Source organism: Chionomys nivalis, chromosome 6 (genome assembly GCF_950005125.1).
Source record: "Chionomys nivalis chromosome 6, mChiNiv1.1, whole genome shotgun sequence".
NCBI lineage: Eukaryota > Metazoa > Chordata > Mammalia > Rodentia > Cricetidae > Chionomys > Chionomys nivalis.
This window is the reverse complement of record NC_080091.1, coordinates 39,972,851-39,991,062: the sequence shown is the minus strand read 5'-3', so window position 1 is coordinate 39,991,062 and position 18,212 is coordinate 39,972,851. Positions and strand designations below refer to the sequence as shown.

The 18,212-nt window shown below is 44.1% G+C and overlaps 1 protein-coding gene across 2 annotated transcripts; it reads right to left on the bottom strand.

Moving 5' to 3' along the window:
* Positions 1-917: 917 nt before the first annotated feature.
* On the bottom strand, positions 918-17,402 carry Rnf4 (ring finger protein 4). 2 transcript variants are annotated; one of them, XM_057772926.1, is made up of 8 exons: positions 17,276-17,395; positions 13,110-13,282; positions 9,739-9,865; positions 7,643-7,722; positions 4,602-4,611; positions 4,112-4,271; positions 3,574-3,622; positions 918-3,237 (listed from the first exon to the last, which is right to left on the bottom strand). In XM_057772926.1, the coding sequence occupies exons 2-8, from the start codon at positions 13,116-13,118 to the stop codon at positions 3,088-3,090; spliced, it is 585 nt and encodes a 194-aa protein (XP_057628909.1). In that variant the 5' UTR covers positions 13,119-13,282; positions 17,276-17,395; the 3' UTR covers positions 918-3,087. The 2 variants fall into 2 exon arrangements, 1 of the variants encoding a protein (XP_057628909.1); XR_009057283.1 differs by lacking the exons at positions 918-3,237; positions 3,574-3,622; positions 4,112-4,271 and having other exon boundaries at positions 4,343-7,722; positions 13,110-13,266; positions 17,276-17,402.
* Between the last annotated feature and the right edge of the window lie 810 nt (positions 17,403-18,212).

Here is an 18,212-nt window from a genome sequence, read left to right as displayed (position 1 = left end):
CCCACATGCTCATGGTTTACACACACACACACACATTCTTGCTTTTCATGACAGGGTTTCTCTGCGTAGCCTTGGCTGTCCTGGAACCTGCTCTGTAGACCAGGTTGGCCTCGAATTCAAGAGATCCACCTGCTTCTGCCTACTGAGTGTTGCAATTAAAGGAATGCACCACTACAGCCCAACAACATTAAAAAAAAAAGTATGTCTGCATGTGTGTGGCATGTTTCTTGATAAAATGCTTTAAACAGAGGCTGCTGCCGGGTGGTGGTGGCACACGCCTTTAATCCCAGCACTTGGGAGGCAGAGGCAGGCGGATCTCTGTGAGTTCGAGACCAGCCTGGTCTACAGAGCTAGTTCCAGAACAGGTTCCAAAACCACAGAGAAACCCTGTCTCGAAAAACAAAAAAACAAACAAACAAAAAAAAAAAAAAGATAAACAGAGGCTGCTGAGTACACTCAGCATTTAAGAGCACTTGTTACTTTTCCAAAAGGCCCGAGTTCAACCCCAGCACTGCACAATGGTCCACAACCACCCATAACTCAAGTTCTAAGGATCCAATGGATACCAGACATACACTAGGCACGCTCGCACGCACGCACACACACACACACACACAGAGGCAAAAAACTCACACACATAAAACAAAAGAAACCTAAAACATTTTAAGATTTTATATGACAGGTGTTTAGCCTGCAATACAAGTCACACCCAAGCCCTTCTCTGGCAGGGCTTTCCTATGGCAGCGTATGTTCATGCACTTTGGGGCTGACTCTCACAGGCAGCACAAATTCTGTGCAAGTAGTCAGGAGCAGTGTACCAATCTTAGCCAGTGATGTTCATAACAAAGTCTCTGGAACTTTTATTTCCACCGAGCAATACTTCACAAAAGACTACTTTTGGACATTCCCAGGCCTGGGATGTAGCAATATGAATGTCATCTTCTGGATAAGCACAAATTCCCCTGCCCACATTAGGTATAAACCACACTGAATGAACACCGCACACTCTAGGTTTCAAAGAGCAAATTAATGAATGAGAGATACTTGGTTCCAATTGCTTTATTTCCATCTTTAACACTAGCAGGAGTCCAAAACAGACTGATATCCATGAGCATAGTTTAAATGTAACAAAGAAAGAGTTAAACTATATACATTAAGGAAAAAGGAAAGGGATTTTTCAATACCAACCTTTTCCTATTAATTCAGCTTCTGATTAGTAAAACTAAACACATATTTTTCTCAATTTAATTTAGGATGAAGTAATAGAACTTTTATGATCAACTTCATAAACTGTCTTTAAGGAGAAAACGAATTTTTAAGTGGGTGTCACCATATTTACCGGTGAACTGGCTGCATGGTCACCTTGGCTCCTTTAAGTCTGGCTATCATAGGAACTAACAAGAGCAAGTCCATGAGGCCCACAGGGAACTCAATGGCTGTGACATCCAAGGGGAGGGCATACTCCACACATCACAATGATGAGAGCTAATGCTCCTACCCTCTGAGTCCATGTAAAAAAATTACTACTCTCATTCAAACTAACTGGAAGTCAAACAGTTTAAAAAGTCAGAGTAAAGAATAAAACTATTTTCTTTTCACACAGAGGAGGGACACTCCTTCAGCTCCATTTAAAGTGAGTTCTGTGCTGAGTCCCTGCTCCATCAGAACAGTAAACTGAAAGTCAGTTATTGCTAGCAAAGCTCCAGTGGTCCCTTTCCCACCTCAGAGATGTTTCACACAAAAAGGCTATTGGTTTGGCTTGAAGCCCTCTGAGGAAATAGCGTGGAGGTGGAGGCAGGCTGGCACTGAAGGCCTATCCTCTATGAGCCACCCTGTGCCTTGTGTCCCCAGGGACAATTTACCACTTCACTGCCTCCGAGAGGGCACCAGAGGCTCCCACACATATGGAGTGGAGCAGGGATTGTTATGTGGTCCCACGGGAAGGAAGAGGCACCATGCTTTGCTGATCAAATCCTACAAAGCAGTCAAAAGTCCAGAGGATCGAAGCCCAATCGGCCAGAAGAACAGCTTCGGAAATATTGATCTACTCTAGGGCTGTGGGAAAGCCAGGGTAGCGGCAGGCTGAGAACACGGGCAACAGTGACTTGGGTAAACGCGTGGAAGTGAACAGCTGATAAGGCCACTGTTACTGCTACCACCTCCTGGTATCTATGCTTGGGCAGACATTAGGCAGTGGGAAGTGAAAAACTGAGGGCTGGAGAGCACTGTGGACAACACAGGCACAGCAGAAAAGAGAGGACACTCAAAAACTTGCTTGTCCTACTGGCCTTGAATGCTCTGTGCCAGGCAAAGAACTTTGGAGCATGGGTAGGGTTCCTGAGAACAGTTGGCGAACAGAGATGGGGTGCGATGGGCACTGCTCCCACAGGCAACACTGGGCTGAGGACACTAGCAGTGCTACATCTTCCGGATTGCTGAAGAGCAGGTGAAGAACGGGCTTTATTGCACTTTCTCATTCTTAGGAAACATGGCTGCCCCGCAGAAGGTCTCTTGATTTGCAGAAAACACCGCACATCAATGATAAGGTACAGGTAGAATCACAGATCACCTCTGCTCTCCAAAGAAAAATAAAAGTCCACCGGCAGGGCTTTTCAGGGGCGGCTTCTGTACTGGGATCCTTGGGTTGGATGGACTGTGTCTGGCCAGGTCACTGTGTGGCAGGCAGAATAGCTAACTGGCAGATACCTTGGGAAGGTTCTGTACCCAGAAGAGTTGGGGCAAACTTTCCCAATAGGGAAACTTCTTGGCCAACATGTCAGCTCCATAAAGAGGCTGGAGCCACAATACTCAAACTCCAATGTGCCTGACTCCTTTTCTCCTACTCCCGGCTCAGAATACCCAGGAGAAAAGATGCTAAGCTGACATGGGAGGATCTCTGGATCCTGCTCCATAGCATCAAACTGGAGAAAACAAAACATCTAAGGGGTTGGAAAACAAAAGAGCAGTTTACATCAGACATTGATTTTTGAAAGTCTTTTTTAGCTCAGGAAACTGGAGGCAGATACCACGCAGAAAGCCTAGCCTGGCTGTCTGTCCATTGGTTTATCCTGAGCAGTTCTGAACATTTCATATATAAATGGGGTGGCAGCGTTTATGGTTGATCTTTTTCCTACAAGTTGGGCAAGTGTTAGCATTCTTAAGGGAATCATTGAGGCACTGGCTACAGAAGACGTGGCCACATTCTGTAGAAACAATGCGGCGTCCACTCTGCACAATCTAGAAGACATTAAAAAGAACAGCCTTAAAATATCCCTTGCCACCAAGAACCCTAATGCATCACTGAGACCAGTGAAAACAAAGGGGTAGAGTCTGTACAACAATCTCAGAAGCAAATGGAACAAACTGTAGACAGGACAGGATTTTCACAGCAGGAAACCTGAATTTGAAGAGGCTAAAGATGAAATACACAGGGACCATGACCAACGGGAACAATCTCTTTTGTAATTAGTCTTTGTGATAGCTAGGTGTCAAATCCCACATGAGGCACAGATCCTCCAAGTTCTTTTTAGTGAAATAGGTTAAAACCAAAGGAGATACAACTAGGTTACTTACCTCAAAGTATCCATCCATGCAGATCGGACAACTGACAGTACCCAGGGGCCTAAAATCACAAATACTTCAAATCAGTTTCTAAGTGAGCTCAAATACTTGATTATACCTTATAAAGTAGCTTCATATATGCAGGCCCTATCCTCTATCAAATCTCTCACTTCTGCTGAGTTAGGACAGGCATACAAAAAACTCGAAAACAAATTATCTGAAGTATTGGGCTGGAATGGGCATGAAAAGAGAGATGGTAGAGAACAGGTCTAGAAGAAAAGATGCAGACAACTAGGCTTACCCATCTGCTTCACCTCCAGCATTACTGCTAGTGGTGCCCGTAATAAAACCCACTTACACCCAACCCTGATCACAGTGCATATCGGTCTCCTGATACAACTGTCTGTTAATTGGTCTATCCTGAGCAGACAGCTGAGCCCTGCATTCCAAACATGCCTAGCTGTTTTGCAGACCCTTGTTCTAAAGCTGACAAGCTTGGCATCTGTATACCCTGGCCTCCACCCAACACAACAGCAGCAGAGCACATTACCTGAGTCCTGTAGCTCCTTCATCCCTGGTGCTTCGAGGAGTATGGGTAGTCACGTACACATCCCTGTCCCTAGACAGTTCCTCATCATCACTGCTCACCACACAGCTGTCAGTATGGTCTTGGCGTAACCTCCTCCCATTTCTTCTTGGCCTTCCCCTTTCTAAGAAAAAAGTCCCATTTTCAGCCCTAGTATCAAGACCCACCCTCCCTCCCCTTCAGACTTCGAGAGAGAAACCATCACCATACTAGTTCTACCCCATACCCTCAGAAGGTCCTGCCCAGAGGCAGAGGCCATTCATTTGCCTTCTCAGGAGAAAGCTCAGTCCCTGAAATCATGGGCAGAGATTTTCAGTAAAACCAACAGGTTTGACCAAAGGCAACCTCCTGCCTAGAGATCTTGGAAGGGCAGACTGACAAAGCCTGCGGGCTATGGCATTCATTCACCATAACTTCCTTTAAACCCAGGAGAAAAGGAAATGAAACTACTCACCTTCAACAATCTGAAAAAGGGGGAAAGAGAGAGGAGTGTTATAAACATTCTGACCTTTTAACTGCTATAATGCACACATCTTGCTTTCAATATTGTATGACTCTCAAAAATACTGCTTGTTCATGTCTTTAGTTAATACCAATAATTTAATGGCCTTTGATGATTCATTACAATCAACAACACATGGAGAGTGATTGGGAGTTACCAAATTCAGACAATTCTTTTTAATAGCTAGGTCAAGCATGAGGTAATTTCTGTAATAGCAAAAATTCAAATAGCAATTCTGACACGAGAACCCAAGCCTCCTGTCTCCACAATACTATCACTGGACTTTTATCTAACGGATTCCTGCTCATTCAGTCACTATCAGGACAGTTCCCTCATTCCCACGATTCTTATTCTAGGCTCATTCAAGGACTCTACTCACTGCCGCGTGAATAAAGGCATGGTTTGACTTGCCACCCAGCAGAAGAACAGGGTCTTCTTGGAGGCAGACTTCCAGCTCCTTTGTCAGGACCTGGTCATGTCCATTATGGGTAGATGTTGAGTTCTCAAAAAAAGGGATTTGGAGAGGCAGGAGGATTTCTGTGAGTTTGAGGCCAGCCTGGTCTATAAGAGCTAATTTCCTGCCTCGAAAAACCAAAACCAAAAAAAAGAGCTAATTCCAGGACAGGCTCCAAAGCTACAGAGAAACCCTATCCCGAAAAACCAAAATAAAAAAATAAAGAAAAGGGATTTGGGGCTTTCTGAGCCCTTTCCCTGTTTGCTAACCCACTTCCTTCCTCAGGAATGCTTTCCCTCAATAAACTATTCCTATTACTTTGAGATAGGGGAAAGAGGAAGAAAAAGCATTTGGTGCCAATTTCCAGAATTAGTCAAAAACTGGAATGTAACTTTAGCTAAGGGACTAAATTACCCTCTTTATAGAACTCCATGAAATTGACAGGAATTAACAGCAAGAGTCAACTTATGCAGAGGAGACCACTTACAATTCTCAAACAGTTCTGGCCCATTTCCAGAAACACCATTGGTTATACGGGAGGCAATGTGCCTGAATTCACCATAGTCTTTGAGAGGATACCAGAGATGACATCAGGACAATCTGGTGATTTCTAACTAAAACCATACTGCTGTGGGAAAATCCCTTTGTAGACTGTCAAGATTTGCCACTGTGATTGGTTTAATAAACAAGCTGACTGGCTAATAGCTGAGCAGGATTAAGTTAGGAGAGCCAAACTAGAAAGCCGGAGGAAGAAGGGTGGAGCTGGAGATGCCAGTCAGCCAGGGGGCAAGCAGGACATGTAGAAAATGAGGTAAAGCATAAACAGAAATATGGGTTAAGTGTAAGAGCTAGTAACAAGCCTGAGCTATCAGTTGAGCATTTGTAAGGAATATTAAGCCTCTGAGTAGATATTCCCTGGCAGCTTCATGCCATCATGATTTCATTTTCCCTCCTTGAGACTAAGCTTAACTATATAACCCAGAAACACTGCCTTTCAAGTGCTCAAGATCACAGGCATGGGCCGGGCGGTAGTGGCGCATGCTTTGGGAGGCAGATACAGGCGGATCTCTGTGAGTTCGAGACCAGCCTGGTCTACAAGAGCTAGTTCCAGGACAGGCTCCAAAACCACAGAGAAACCCTGTCTCGAAAAAACAAAAAAACAAAAAAACAAAACAAAAAAAAAACCAAAAAAGATCACAGGCATGCACCACAATACCTGGTTACCCATCCCTTCATCTTGTTTTTGTTGTTGTGTAGCTCTAGCTATTCTGGAACTGTTTTGTTTTTTGTAGATCAGGCTGACCTTGAACTCACAAGATTAGCCTGCCTCTGCCTCCAGGAGTGCTGGGATTAAAGGTGTGTGCCATACCCAGCTTGTCTTGCTTCTCAATAAAATCTTACTCTCAAAGTTTTAAACAAATTAAAAAACACTGATATGTCTTGGTTGTGGCAGCTTGTTACTAGTCACTCAGAATTTCAAACCTTTGAGACAAGTGGAAGACTAGATTACTAACACCTCGGTTCCATGTCTACAGTCCTTTCTGCATTCCAACTGCTAACACATGTCTAATGCTACCCAAGGTGGCAACACCTCTATTCCACAGCTTCAGTCCTGGCATACTGTCATCAAAAGGTTTTACAAGTGAGTAGCAAACTTGTCCTTAAGATGCTCATCAATGAGTTCATCAGATCCCAAAAGACACATGGAAATGGGGTGTATGTGTGTGTAGGGGTGTTCCAATACCATGGAATATGTCTTTCAGAATTACTTTCTAATACTCCTGACCAGACTAGGTTTTAGTTCTGGCAGGCTACACATGAAGTCACAGCCTCTCAAGTTCTACCCTCCCTGGAGTCAGGAAAGAGCTGTGGCAGCAGGTGCAGACTAGATAGCTGCTTTCCCTGGAGCCATGTTTACTGGCAACTATTTCGGAAACCTAATGGCAGCACAGTCAATATTCCCAATTCCCTTCAGGTCAGAGGTGTAAAGCACTGCAAAGCACTACACTTCATGCAAGGCAAGGCACCTAAATAGGTGTCTCTTAATACAATGTAGTACCAACCCTGGCAAAGCTAGTATCCCATTTCAAAGGGCTATGCCCAGCTTACACATCTGAAACTATGAAATCAGGACTGCTGCTATGGAAAGGTCAAAAATCAGGCAGATATAGTCCACAGGAGACAAAAGCGACAACAGGTGGCTCTTCCTGACACATTTCTCATTAGGGGTTCCAGTTACTCAATATAGGTTCCTTTCCCTTCACAATTATTTGATGTGTATGTGTGGTTTGCATGCAGTGTATCTGATGCCAACAGAGCCCAGAAGAGGGCACTGGTATCTTGGAACTGGAGTTACAGCTGGCTGTGAGCTACCATGTAGGTACAGGTCCCCTGGAAAAGCAGCCAGTGCCCTTAACCTCTGAGCCATCTCTCTAGCCCCTTTCAATCTTTCTAACCCTGGTTAGTAACCCAGACTTTAGATGCAGATATGGGCCAGGGATTCCTACCCAAGCCAGCCAACTCTTACTCAAATGCTTACCACAACAGAGTCATTGTGAGTGAGGTCCACAACCACAGGCTCCAGGGATTCACAGGTGAGGTCCACAATTTCATCACCAGCTTCAAAATAAAGCAATTCCACAAGTATTAGGATAGGGCTACACTCCTAAGGCTTGGTTGATATTATAAACATGGTATAAACTTGTGTCAAAGTGTGAAACCCTACACACACAATATAAAAACCAGCAAGACTACCTTTTCAAAATAACAACCAAGTGCCCCTCCAGCATTTTGTTAAGTGGGCTACATGAATTTCTTGAGGTCCCAGAGGTGTACATGTGGGGACAAATGTCTGAGTGGCTTCACCCCACCCACACGATCATGCTTAGGCAGCACAATTTCATTAATTAGGGAAGGCATGCAAAAACCACTTACAACTATTTTTTTCCTGATTGCTATTAGTATTAAAAAATGAGGGTTAGATTTTATAAACAGTATGAATAACATATTCTAACTTGTTTTACCTTCTTTTATTTCCCAGTGCTAGGTGTGGTAGCACACACCTGTAAGACTAGCCCTTGGTAGGCAGAGGCAGACGGATCTCTGTGAGTTCAAAGCCAGCCGGGTTTACAGAGTGAGTTCTAGGATGGCTGGGGCTACACATAGGGACTTGAAAAGCCAAAAACACCCAAAAACTATCTGCCTACCTCTTCCCCACACTTATACACACACACAAATATATAATATACCAATTGCCTCTCATTCTTCATGAAAAAGAATGGCTGCTACTTAATAATCTATAAACCATAATTTATGAGTCAATTATCTTTTGGCAGATAAAATTGGCTCTGCCAAAAGAAACACACTGCTTGTATGTATGTATGTATGTATGTATGTATGTATGTATGTATGTATGTATATGTATGTATGGGCTGCTTGTATTTACCACCTTGCAAAGGTGATATAAATTCCAATAGTTTGACAAGTGCCTCATTGGAAGCAGCTGGATCTGTCTAAACCCTGAGAACAAGTCCATGTGTGTGTTGAGTGTTACACTGAAGAAAAGGACCTTCTTTGGGTATAGAATTCCAAAGTCCTAAGGTTCTAAGGAATTCACTGAGAGAAGTCAAACTGAGACCAAGCAGAGAATGGACACTATCTGGGAAGTCCAAGAAACTCATCTGACACAAAGTAGCTTCTCTTTAACTCTAAGATGGCTAAAAAGTTCCTATTCTGTGGTATACACATATTGTATAACATCTTAATAATTTTTTTCTTTGCGGTAGTGTTAAGGGTTGAACAAGGGTCTTGTACATTAAACAAGTGCTCTACCACACCGAGCTACGTCCATAGCCCACTGCACTTTTCTTTAAAATATCAGTTCTTAGACCCGAGCAGTGGTGGCACATACCTTTAATCTCAGCACTCGGGAGGCAGAGGCAGGTGGATTTCTAGAGTTTGAGGATGGCCTAGTTTACAGTTTCGGGACAGCCAGGCTTGTTACACAAAGAAACTCTGTCTTGAAAAACAAAAAACAAAAACAAACAAAAACCATTTAATTATTTATTTAGGTTTTTCGAGACAGGGTTTCTCTGTAGCTTTACTCATTGTAGCTATAAGCTGTATAGGTAAGTCTAAGATTATACATACATATAAAGCAAGTGCAAGAGCTTCCAACAGCTAACATTTGTTTGGTACTACCTGCCACACATGGTCCCAAGGGTTTTATGTCATAAATTCAACCTGCCCTATATACTAACATTATTCCTCACCACAGAGGAAGACACAGAAGCTCAGCTGTGACCTGGGGTTAAAGATAGTTCAGGGGCTATGAATACTCACTGCTCTTGTAAAAGACTCAAATTAAATTCCCAACACATACAGGGCAGCTCACAACCATTTGTAACTCAAGCTCTAGGGAATACAATGACTTCTTCTGGCCTCTGTGGGCACCAGGCACACATGTAGTACACAGACATACATGCAAGCAAAACAATTATACACATAAAATGGGGGGGAGTATGACTTCATGAGGCATCACAGTGGACATTAACAGATACAAACTGGGTCCAATTCACTTATTTACCCACGATATCATACTGTCATGCATTACAGTCCAGTATTCCTGGCTCTTACCAGTTTCCACGAGTTCTATGGGTTCTGTTTCCAAGGAAATCTCAGGGGTTGAAGTTGTTTCCCGAGTTCGCTTCTGGGCTTGCCTAGAACTTACTGTTCCACCACGCCGCTTTCTTTGAGGATTTCTCTAAGGTCATCAAGGGGGAAAAGAAGCAGTTACATGAGTTCCAGATTTGACAGGGTTTCAGGAAGAGTAAAAAGCCAACAAACGGAAATGGTTTAACTTGGTTGTCCTCTTGTGTCTAACACCACACACACACCCACACACACCATGTGCACCCACCCACTATAAAACTTGTAGCACCTATGAAGCATAGGGTGAAAAATTCAGTACTTTTTGTTGTTTCACCTGATAAAAGGTCTTTTGCTGTGTAGCCTTGGCTATCCCAGAACTCAAGAGATCTGCTTATATCCGCCATGAGGGTGCTAGGATATAGATCTTTATCACCATATCAGCTGTTTGTATCACCAAACAATCCAACTATGGTTTACAATCCCATGCATGGTCATATAACTGAATGGGGGAGGGTAGGCTGTGCAAGAAATATTTGCAATAGCAAAATGTTTTCTGAACCTACAAAGACCAAAAATTAATAGTTTTGCTTCTGAACACTCAACACGATGTAACACCACACAATGCCAACACTGTCTACAATACCTTCATTAAGATTCAAGATTACTGTTATATAGGAATTAGTGTTTTGTTTTTTTTTTTTTTTTTTGGTTTTTCGAGACAGGGTTTCTCTGTGGTTTTGGAGCCTATCCTGGAACTAGCTCTTGTAGACCAGGCTGGTCTCGAACTCACAGAGTTGTTTTTGTTTTTTGAGGCAGGGTTTCTCTGTAGCTTTGGAGCCTGTCCTGGAACTAGCTCTTGTAGACCAGGCTGACCTCGAACTCACAAACATCTGCCTACCTCTGCCTTTAATCTGCTGAGATTAAAGGCATGCGCCACTACAGCCCGGCAGAATTAGTGTTTTTACTGCACATGTATTTTTTATTCTTACAGAAACAGAATCATTAATTATAAACAAGACTTGTAGCATCTTCCTACCATTATTCTTCAGCATATAATTATCAAACTGGCACATCCTTAGATTACAGTCCTAGCATCCCAGGAACTTGCTTTGTAGACCAGGTTGGCCTTGAACTCAGAGATCCTCCTGCTTCTTCCTCCTGAGTGCTGGGACTAAAAGGTGTGCACTACCACCAGCATGTTTCATTTTTTAAAATTGTTGTTTTCCGGGTATAGTAGCACACACCTTTAAAATTCCAGAGCCAGGTGGATCTTTGAATTCCAGGCTAGCCAAGGATACACAGAAGACCTTGCCTCAAAAATAAAAAAATTAAAAAAAAAAATAAAGTCTGTGTAAATTAATCTGAGTTTCAGAAAAAAGATACAATCAATTTTGGTTTGGGATTAGGATAGAATTTCCAATGTTTCTGAAATGGCCTTAAATATTACACATTTATTTTAAGCGGCATTATTAGCAAAAGATCATAAAATCAAAATACTTAGCTGGGCATGCTAACACATGCCTTTAATCACAGGTACTGAGAAAGCAGAGCTAAAAGAATATCAAAGATGTTATAACACACTCACAAACACACATCATTCTGTCAATTTTTACTTTTTTTCTTTGGTTTTTGAGAAAGGGTTTTTCTGTGTAGCCCTAGCTATTTTGTCATTTGTTCTGTAGAGTAGGCTGGCTTCAAACTCAGAGATAAGCCTGCGTCTATCTACCAAGTTCTGTGACTAAAGATATGCACCAACATGCCCAGCTAATTCATTAATTTTTTTTCTTTAAACATTTATTGTGTGCATGCATGTACTTGTGCTTCTGTGCTTACATGAAGTCAGAGGACAGCTTTCGGCAACTGATTCTCTCCTTCAACCCTGTAGGGTCCCAGGATCTAGCTTGGGCTGTTAGGCTTGTTGGTAAGCACCTAACCTGACTAAGATTAACTCTTTACATAAAAAGTGTATCTATTTCATTAACATAATTTACTTTCATCTTCATAAACAGTAAAATTACATTCCTATGCCAAATAATTCTTTTAAAAGTAAACATGAGCCGGGCGTGGTGGCGCACGCCTTTAATCCCAGCACTTGGGAGGCAGAGGCAGGCGGATCTCTGTGAGTTCGAGACCAGCCTGGTCTACAAGAGCTAGTTCCAGGACAGGCTCCAAAACCACAGAGAAACCCTGTCTCGAAAAACCAAAAAGAAAAAAAAAAAAAAAAAAAAAAAAAAAGTAAACATGAATTATCAACAAATACTTAATCTGCACATACATCTACATTACTACCCAAGGTCATAAAAATTTCCCCACAGAAAAGTTATAAGCAGAAAGTTTAGGATACCTTACTCTAGAGTCCAACCTGCGTGTTTTGCACTGAACCAGAGCCGACTCCCAGACAAGAGCAAAAGTGAAAATGGTTATTTTTTTTCATTTTACATATAGGAATATTTTGCCAGCACATTTTACATATACAAATAGTTTGCCAGCATGTATGTCTATGTACCACTTCCTGTGAAGACCAGAAGAGGGCACAAGTTCTTCCAAATTGGAGTCACAAACAATTCTGAGCTGCAAATAAGTGCTGGGAATTGGAACCCAGTCCCCTGAAGGAACAGCAAGTGCTGTTTCTGAGCCACCTCACTATACCCCGTTTTTTTTTTTGTTGTTGTTGTTTTTCTGGAAATAGGGTTTCTCTGTGTACCTCTGGCTATCGTAGAACTCACTCTGTAGACCAGGCTAGCCTCAAACTCAAGAGATCCATCTGCCTCTGCTTCTGAGTGCTGGAATTAAAGGCATGCACCAACACCACCTAGCCCTAGATCTAGTTTTAAAATTATGTTTAAATCTTTTTGCCATAACATGAGTGGAGGTCTCTTTTACCACGTGGTTCTGGGATTCAAACTTGTCAGAAAGGGCCTTTATCAACTGAATCCATTCCACAGAACTGAGCCATCTCTCCAGTCTTAGAATTTGATCTCACTATATAGTTGAGTATGGCACTGAACTTAAATTTCTGATCTTCCTACCTCCATTTACCAATGGATTATAGATACATTTACTATTTACTTGGATTATATGTAGGCATATGCAACAACACAGATTTTTTTCAGTTCTGCTGGAAATGTAACAAATAGTCTTTTGCATAAACAAGAGGCACATCCTCAGCTGTTTCCATTTATTTTAGAGACAGTATCTGTATAACCCAGACTAACCTCAATTTTCAGTCTTTGTATTTTAACTTCTAATATCTGGAATTAGAGCCCAGTGCTATATAACATGCGGCTTACAGTCCTCTAAGAGAAAGAGTAGCTAACTCATATTGGTAAAAAAATTTACAAGCTAAGAAAACTTACTGTACTCATTGTGCTCTCTGGCTTCAATCCACAGAAAATCAAGTGATATACACCAAGGTTTATGGGGAGGTGGAATGTTCTCAATCTCTCACGCCCGCCGAGTACTCATCTGTGGCTTACAATCTGGAGTCAATTAGATGTCCAATATTTCCAAGTCCTGAAAAACAAAGAAACTAATAAACGTTGCTATTTGCATTGTTGAAGACAAAACTCACAAATGTACATATACCACATACACAGAAAATTTACCAGTCTTTTCTGTCACCTGGATGTTTTGCTGAATATTTTATGTAATTTGTACCCTTACCCTACATTCATTTTAGGAATCTTGTTGAATATAGAACTGACTATGTAATTCCAAAATCTACTACCCAAACTATTATACCATCTTCTGCCCGTGCTCCTTTTTGGTGCTTGGGATCAAATGGAAGGCTTACTATAATCTATGAGTGGGCTATACTACTACAGCTTTCTCTGACCTTTTTTTTTTTTTTTCCCGAGACAGGGTTTCTCTGTAGCTTTGGAGCCTGTCCTGAAACTCCCTTTGTAGACCAGGCTGGCCTCGAACTTACAGAGATCCGCCTGCCTCTGTCTCCCGAGTGCTGGGATTAAAGGCGTGCGTCACCACCGCCCGGCTCTCTGACCTTTTTGGTTGCTTCAAAAGTAGTAAAAGTGATTAACTCTAGGAGAAAGACAAGTTTTAGTTGCTTAATTGGAATACATACACCACTCCTTAGCAGGAGGAAAGGAACGTTTCTTTTTCTTTTTTTTTTTTTTTTGGTTTTTCGAGACAGGGTTTCTCTGTGGCTTTGGAGCCTGTCCTGGAACTAGCTCTGTAGACCAGGCTGGTCTCGAACTCACAGAGATCCGCCTGCCTCTGCCTCCCGAGTGCTGGGATTAAAGGCGTGCGCCACCATCGCCCGGCAAAAGGAACGTTTCTTAAGCCAAGCAGTTTTCTTCTTGTCCTGTTACTTCACTACCCTTCCAAGGATCTGAGGGACTAAGGAGATGATAGCCATCTTTTTTGTTTTGTTTTGTTTTTCGAGACAGGGTTTCTCTGTGGTTTTGGAGCCTGTCCTGGAACTAGCTCTTGTAGACCAGGCTGGTCTCGAACTCACAGAGATCCGCCTGCCTCTGCCTCCCGAGTGCTGGGATTAAAGGCGTGCGCCACCACCGCCCAGCGATAGCCATCTTTTGCAAGCTTCCCAACATTCGGTTTAAACCACAGAAGAGTCCCAGACCCACTGTAATTGCTGGATTCCCATGCCTTTACACTTCTGGTTTTAGGAAGTCTCGTGTGTGTGTGTGTGTGTGTGTGTGTGTGTGTGTATTTTGAGACAAGGTTTTGCTGTAGCTTTGGAGCCTGTTCTGGAACTAGCTCTTGAAGACCAGGCTGGCCTCAAACTCACAGAGATCTGCCTGCCTCTGCTTCCCGAGTGTTGGAATTAAAGGCTTGCGCCACTAAGAACCAGCTAGTTAGTATCTTATATATGAGCACACATCTATGAAATGTGTGACACTCCCCATCCCTCAAGGGCACATCTTAATTCAGAAGAATATAACAAAAATATCTTGCCAGGCAGTGGTGGCACATGCCTTTAATCCTGGACTCAGGAGGCAAAGTTAAGTGGACCTCTGTGAGTTTGAGGCCAGCCTGGTCTATAGAGCAAGTTTCAGGAGTCAGGGATACATACACAGAGAAACCATGTCTCAAAAAACAAAACAAAACCACAAAAACAAACCCAGCTCCACATGTATCTTTGGATTAGAGCCTGTTGTGAAAGCAAGAGGACCTGAGTTAAACCTCGACAGCACCCACAGAAAAGCCAGACAAGGCAGGCCAGGAACCTAAGCATCTGGCTGGCTCAGCTCAGCTTAGAGACAGCTTTAGATTTAGTTAGACTCAGTTTTAAAAAATAAGGTAGATAGCAATATAGGAAGACACTTGATGTCCTTCTCTGGCCTCTACATGGGCAAAGACATACCCCACACGTGAAAAAGGGGAGAAAGACTTGTCTGCTGAGTGCTAAGAAATGTGACAGGCATATTTTGATGGTTCTATTAGTCTCTCTTGTAAGGTTACTGGATATATTAAGTTGGTTGTCTGAAAATCTTAGGAGATTCTTCTCTATTCTTATAATGCAATGCTAAAATTGGTTCTCCATGATATCCTTTGATTGGATTTGAGTATCTCTGACCTGTTTTTATAAGACTTATCTAAGGCTTGTATCTTAGCACTCAGCTTAACCTACATTTTTAGTAATAAGACAAAAATGATAAAGCTGATGTTTACAACTGACATTACATAAATCCCATCTAAATTAGATACCCTTCATTTAATCATCCCATTTTCAAAATGTCTAGCATATTATCAGAGACCCAAATCCCTTTATTGTAATGGTTCTTCCAGTCTAACCAGACTTTGAGACAAGCCCTGTACTTTCCCATTACGCAGAGACTGGACAACAAATGATAGTTACCTCTCCCAGGACTTGACAATCAACCCAAATTTTTCTTTTCAGGATACTCTAAAGATACCATCAACCCCCAGACAGCAGGAAGTAACTTTAAGAATGTGATACCAGGGCAGGAGTGGCACATGCCTTTAATCCCAGCACTCAGGAGGCAAAGGCAGGAGGATCTCTGTGAGTTCAAGGCCAGCCTGGTCTACAGGACAGGCTCCCTGTGCTGGGATTAAAGGCGTGCACCACCACCGCCCGGCAACGTATTTTTTTTTTTTTAAAGACAGGGTATCTCTGTAGCTTTGGAGCCTGTCCTGGAAGTCACTTGGTACACCAGGTTCGCTTCAAACTCACAGAGATCCGAGATCCACCTGCCTCTGTTCTCGAGTGCTGGGACTAAAGGCATGAGAGTTACCGCCTCCCGGCTGCTAGGATACATCTTTAACCCCAGAATTCGAGAAGCAGAGGCAGGCAGATCTCTGTGAGTTCATGGACAATCTGGTCTACAAAACGAGTTCCAGGACAGCCAAGACTACACAGAGAAACCCTGTCTCAAAACAAAAAAAAACCAATCCCGCCACTCCCCAATGGTGGTGAACACTGTGTTAAAAAAGGAAGCTTTTCAGAAAATTATAGTTGGAAGCTTCACATTAGGTAACAGAAAGGCCAGCAAGACATTTTCCCAATCATTTCATATCGAACTCACAGGTAAACCCGAACCCAATTGTTTCTCCATCCATTAAAAAAAAAAAAAGAAAAAAAGTACGGGGTGGGGTGGGGTGTTTTCCCTCTCACCACTGTTAGGAAATACAGTCAATCTGCGTCCAACCTGTCTCCCGCAACCACTTGGGCAACCTAAACTGAGGCACCAGACTGCAGAAATGAAAGTCTGAAGCGCCCCAGGGCACAGACAAGTAAAAAAAAAAAAAAACCAAAAGCAGAAACGCCCAGATCTGGACACGTACTTATCGAGGCAAAGGGTGTCTAATGGCGTCCACGGAAACAGTGTTTAGGGTTAAGGATCAGGTTGGGTTTCCTATTCCTGTATACAGATGTGCCAGGGAGGGAAGGACCCCAGAGGGTGCAGGGCTGGACCAAATCTCAATCGCACGCTTCACCAACCATAGGTAAGGCAGAAAACGGCTCCTGGAAGGTCAAACCCATTCAGTTCCAAGGCCCGCAAGCGTCCTCAACACTCTCCCGGCTTAGACAGGGCCCGCCACGCGGCTTGGGTGCCCCAGCAAACTCGCAGGCCCCAAGAAGGCGGGGCGGCGGCGGCGGCGCCAGCACACAATGGCTGCGTCGTCAACGAGGAACAAAAACCTTGCTCTAGTCCTCTCCGATCGGCTCGCTCAGTCAAAAAAAGTGACCTTGGAAGGGGTCCTCCCCTCTTTGAATCTCAGTTTCCCTTTCCAGTTTGCAAAAAAGGTTCAGCCAGCCAAGCCGCGAGTGGGCGAGCGGCGCCGTAGATAGAGACTTCCCTAAATCCGACGCGAGGGAAGTCTCTGCGTCGGGCTCCGACACCCGCGCGCTCTCCGGGGCCGAGGAGGCTGAGCGGACCCGACCCCGAGAGGCGCTGTTCCGTGCGGCCCGAATGAGCCGCGACTGGCGGCCCCCAACTCGGCTGTAGGCCGAGAAGCCGCCCGTGCCCCAATCCCACACTGCCCTGACTTGCTGCCTCCATTCCGCGAAGCCTGGTCTTACCTGGAGTTGGTGCGATCAGGCAGACGCCACAGTCGAAGCGCTCGAGCAAGGACGTACCACCGCCACCAGCCGCTAAGGAGACCCGCTCAGGCAGGACTCCACCGCCTCACGGAGACCCACTTCCGCTCGGCCGGCCCTGGCCCGCCCTTCCCAGTCCCTATTGGCTTCTACCGCCCTTACTCCCGAGCTCTACCGGTTTCGGAGGCTCGTTTGCAATTCTATTGGGTAAGAAAACTATCTATTACCGCTTTGAAATAAACCTTCTTCCGGCCACGCCCCCACTTGCTCGCCTGTTCCCACTTCTCGCGAGAGCACCGCCGGTCGCGCTCCTCCCACGAGAATTTGGCGGAGTCGTTGCTGGGGCGTCGCGCGAGACTGCCTACTGGCTTCTAGGTATCGACCCTTGACTTTTAATATGGTTAACAAGCGCTCTCTGCCACGGCTAACACTAAACAGTAATCCCCACCATTCATTCCATCCCCATCTCAGTTTCCTCGGTCGTTGATGAGACCCACGGGAGACTGGCCTAAGGGCCCAATTTCTTTGTGATCCATAACCAACCTCGTCGGGATCCGTACCCCAAATGCCAGGCTCTTGACTGGGCGTATCCGCCCGGGACTGTTCACACGGGTCCCATCGGGAGTCCCGGGGGCTCAGCCAGGGCTTCTGGAAGGTCTACCAGCAGGCTAGGTAGGGAAAAATTAGACATTTTGTGTGCCAGAGGCGGGGCAAAGGAGAGACGTACATGCCCAGGAAACTGCAGGCTAGCTGCCCAGTGTGTCTGGAGCAGAGGCGAGGGGTGAGCTCAGAAGGCAAAACTCCAAAGAGAACAAGCGTAATCACTGGGACCGTACTGTCTGTCCTACAGAAGAATGGCTTGAGAAGAACCGGCCTCGGGAAAGGTCTTAGCACATCTCAATGCTAGAGTCCCTCCTGT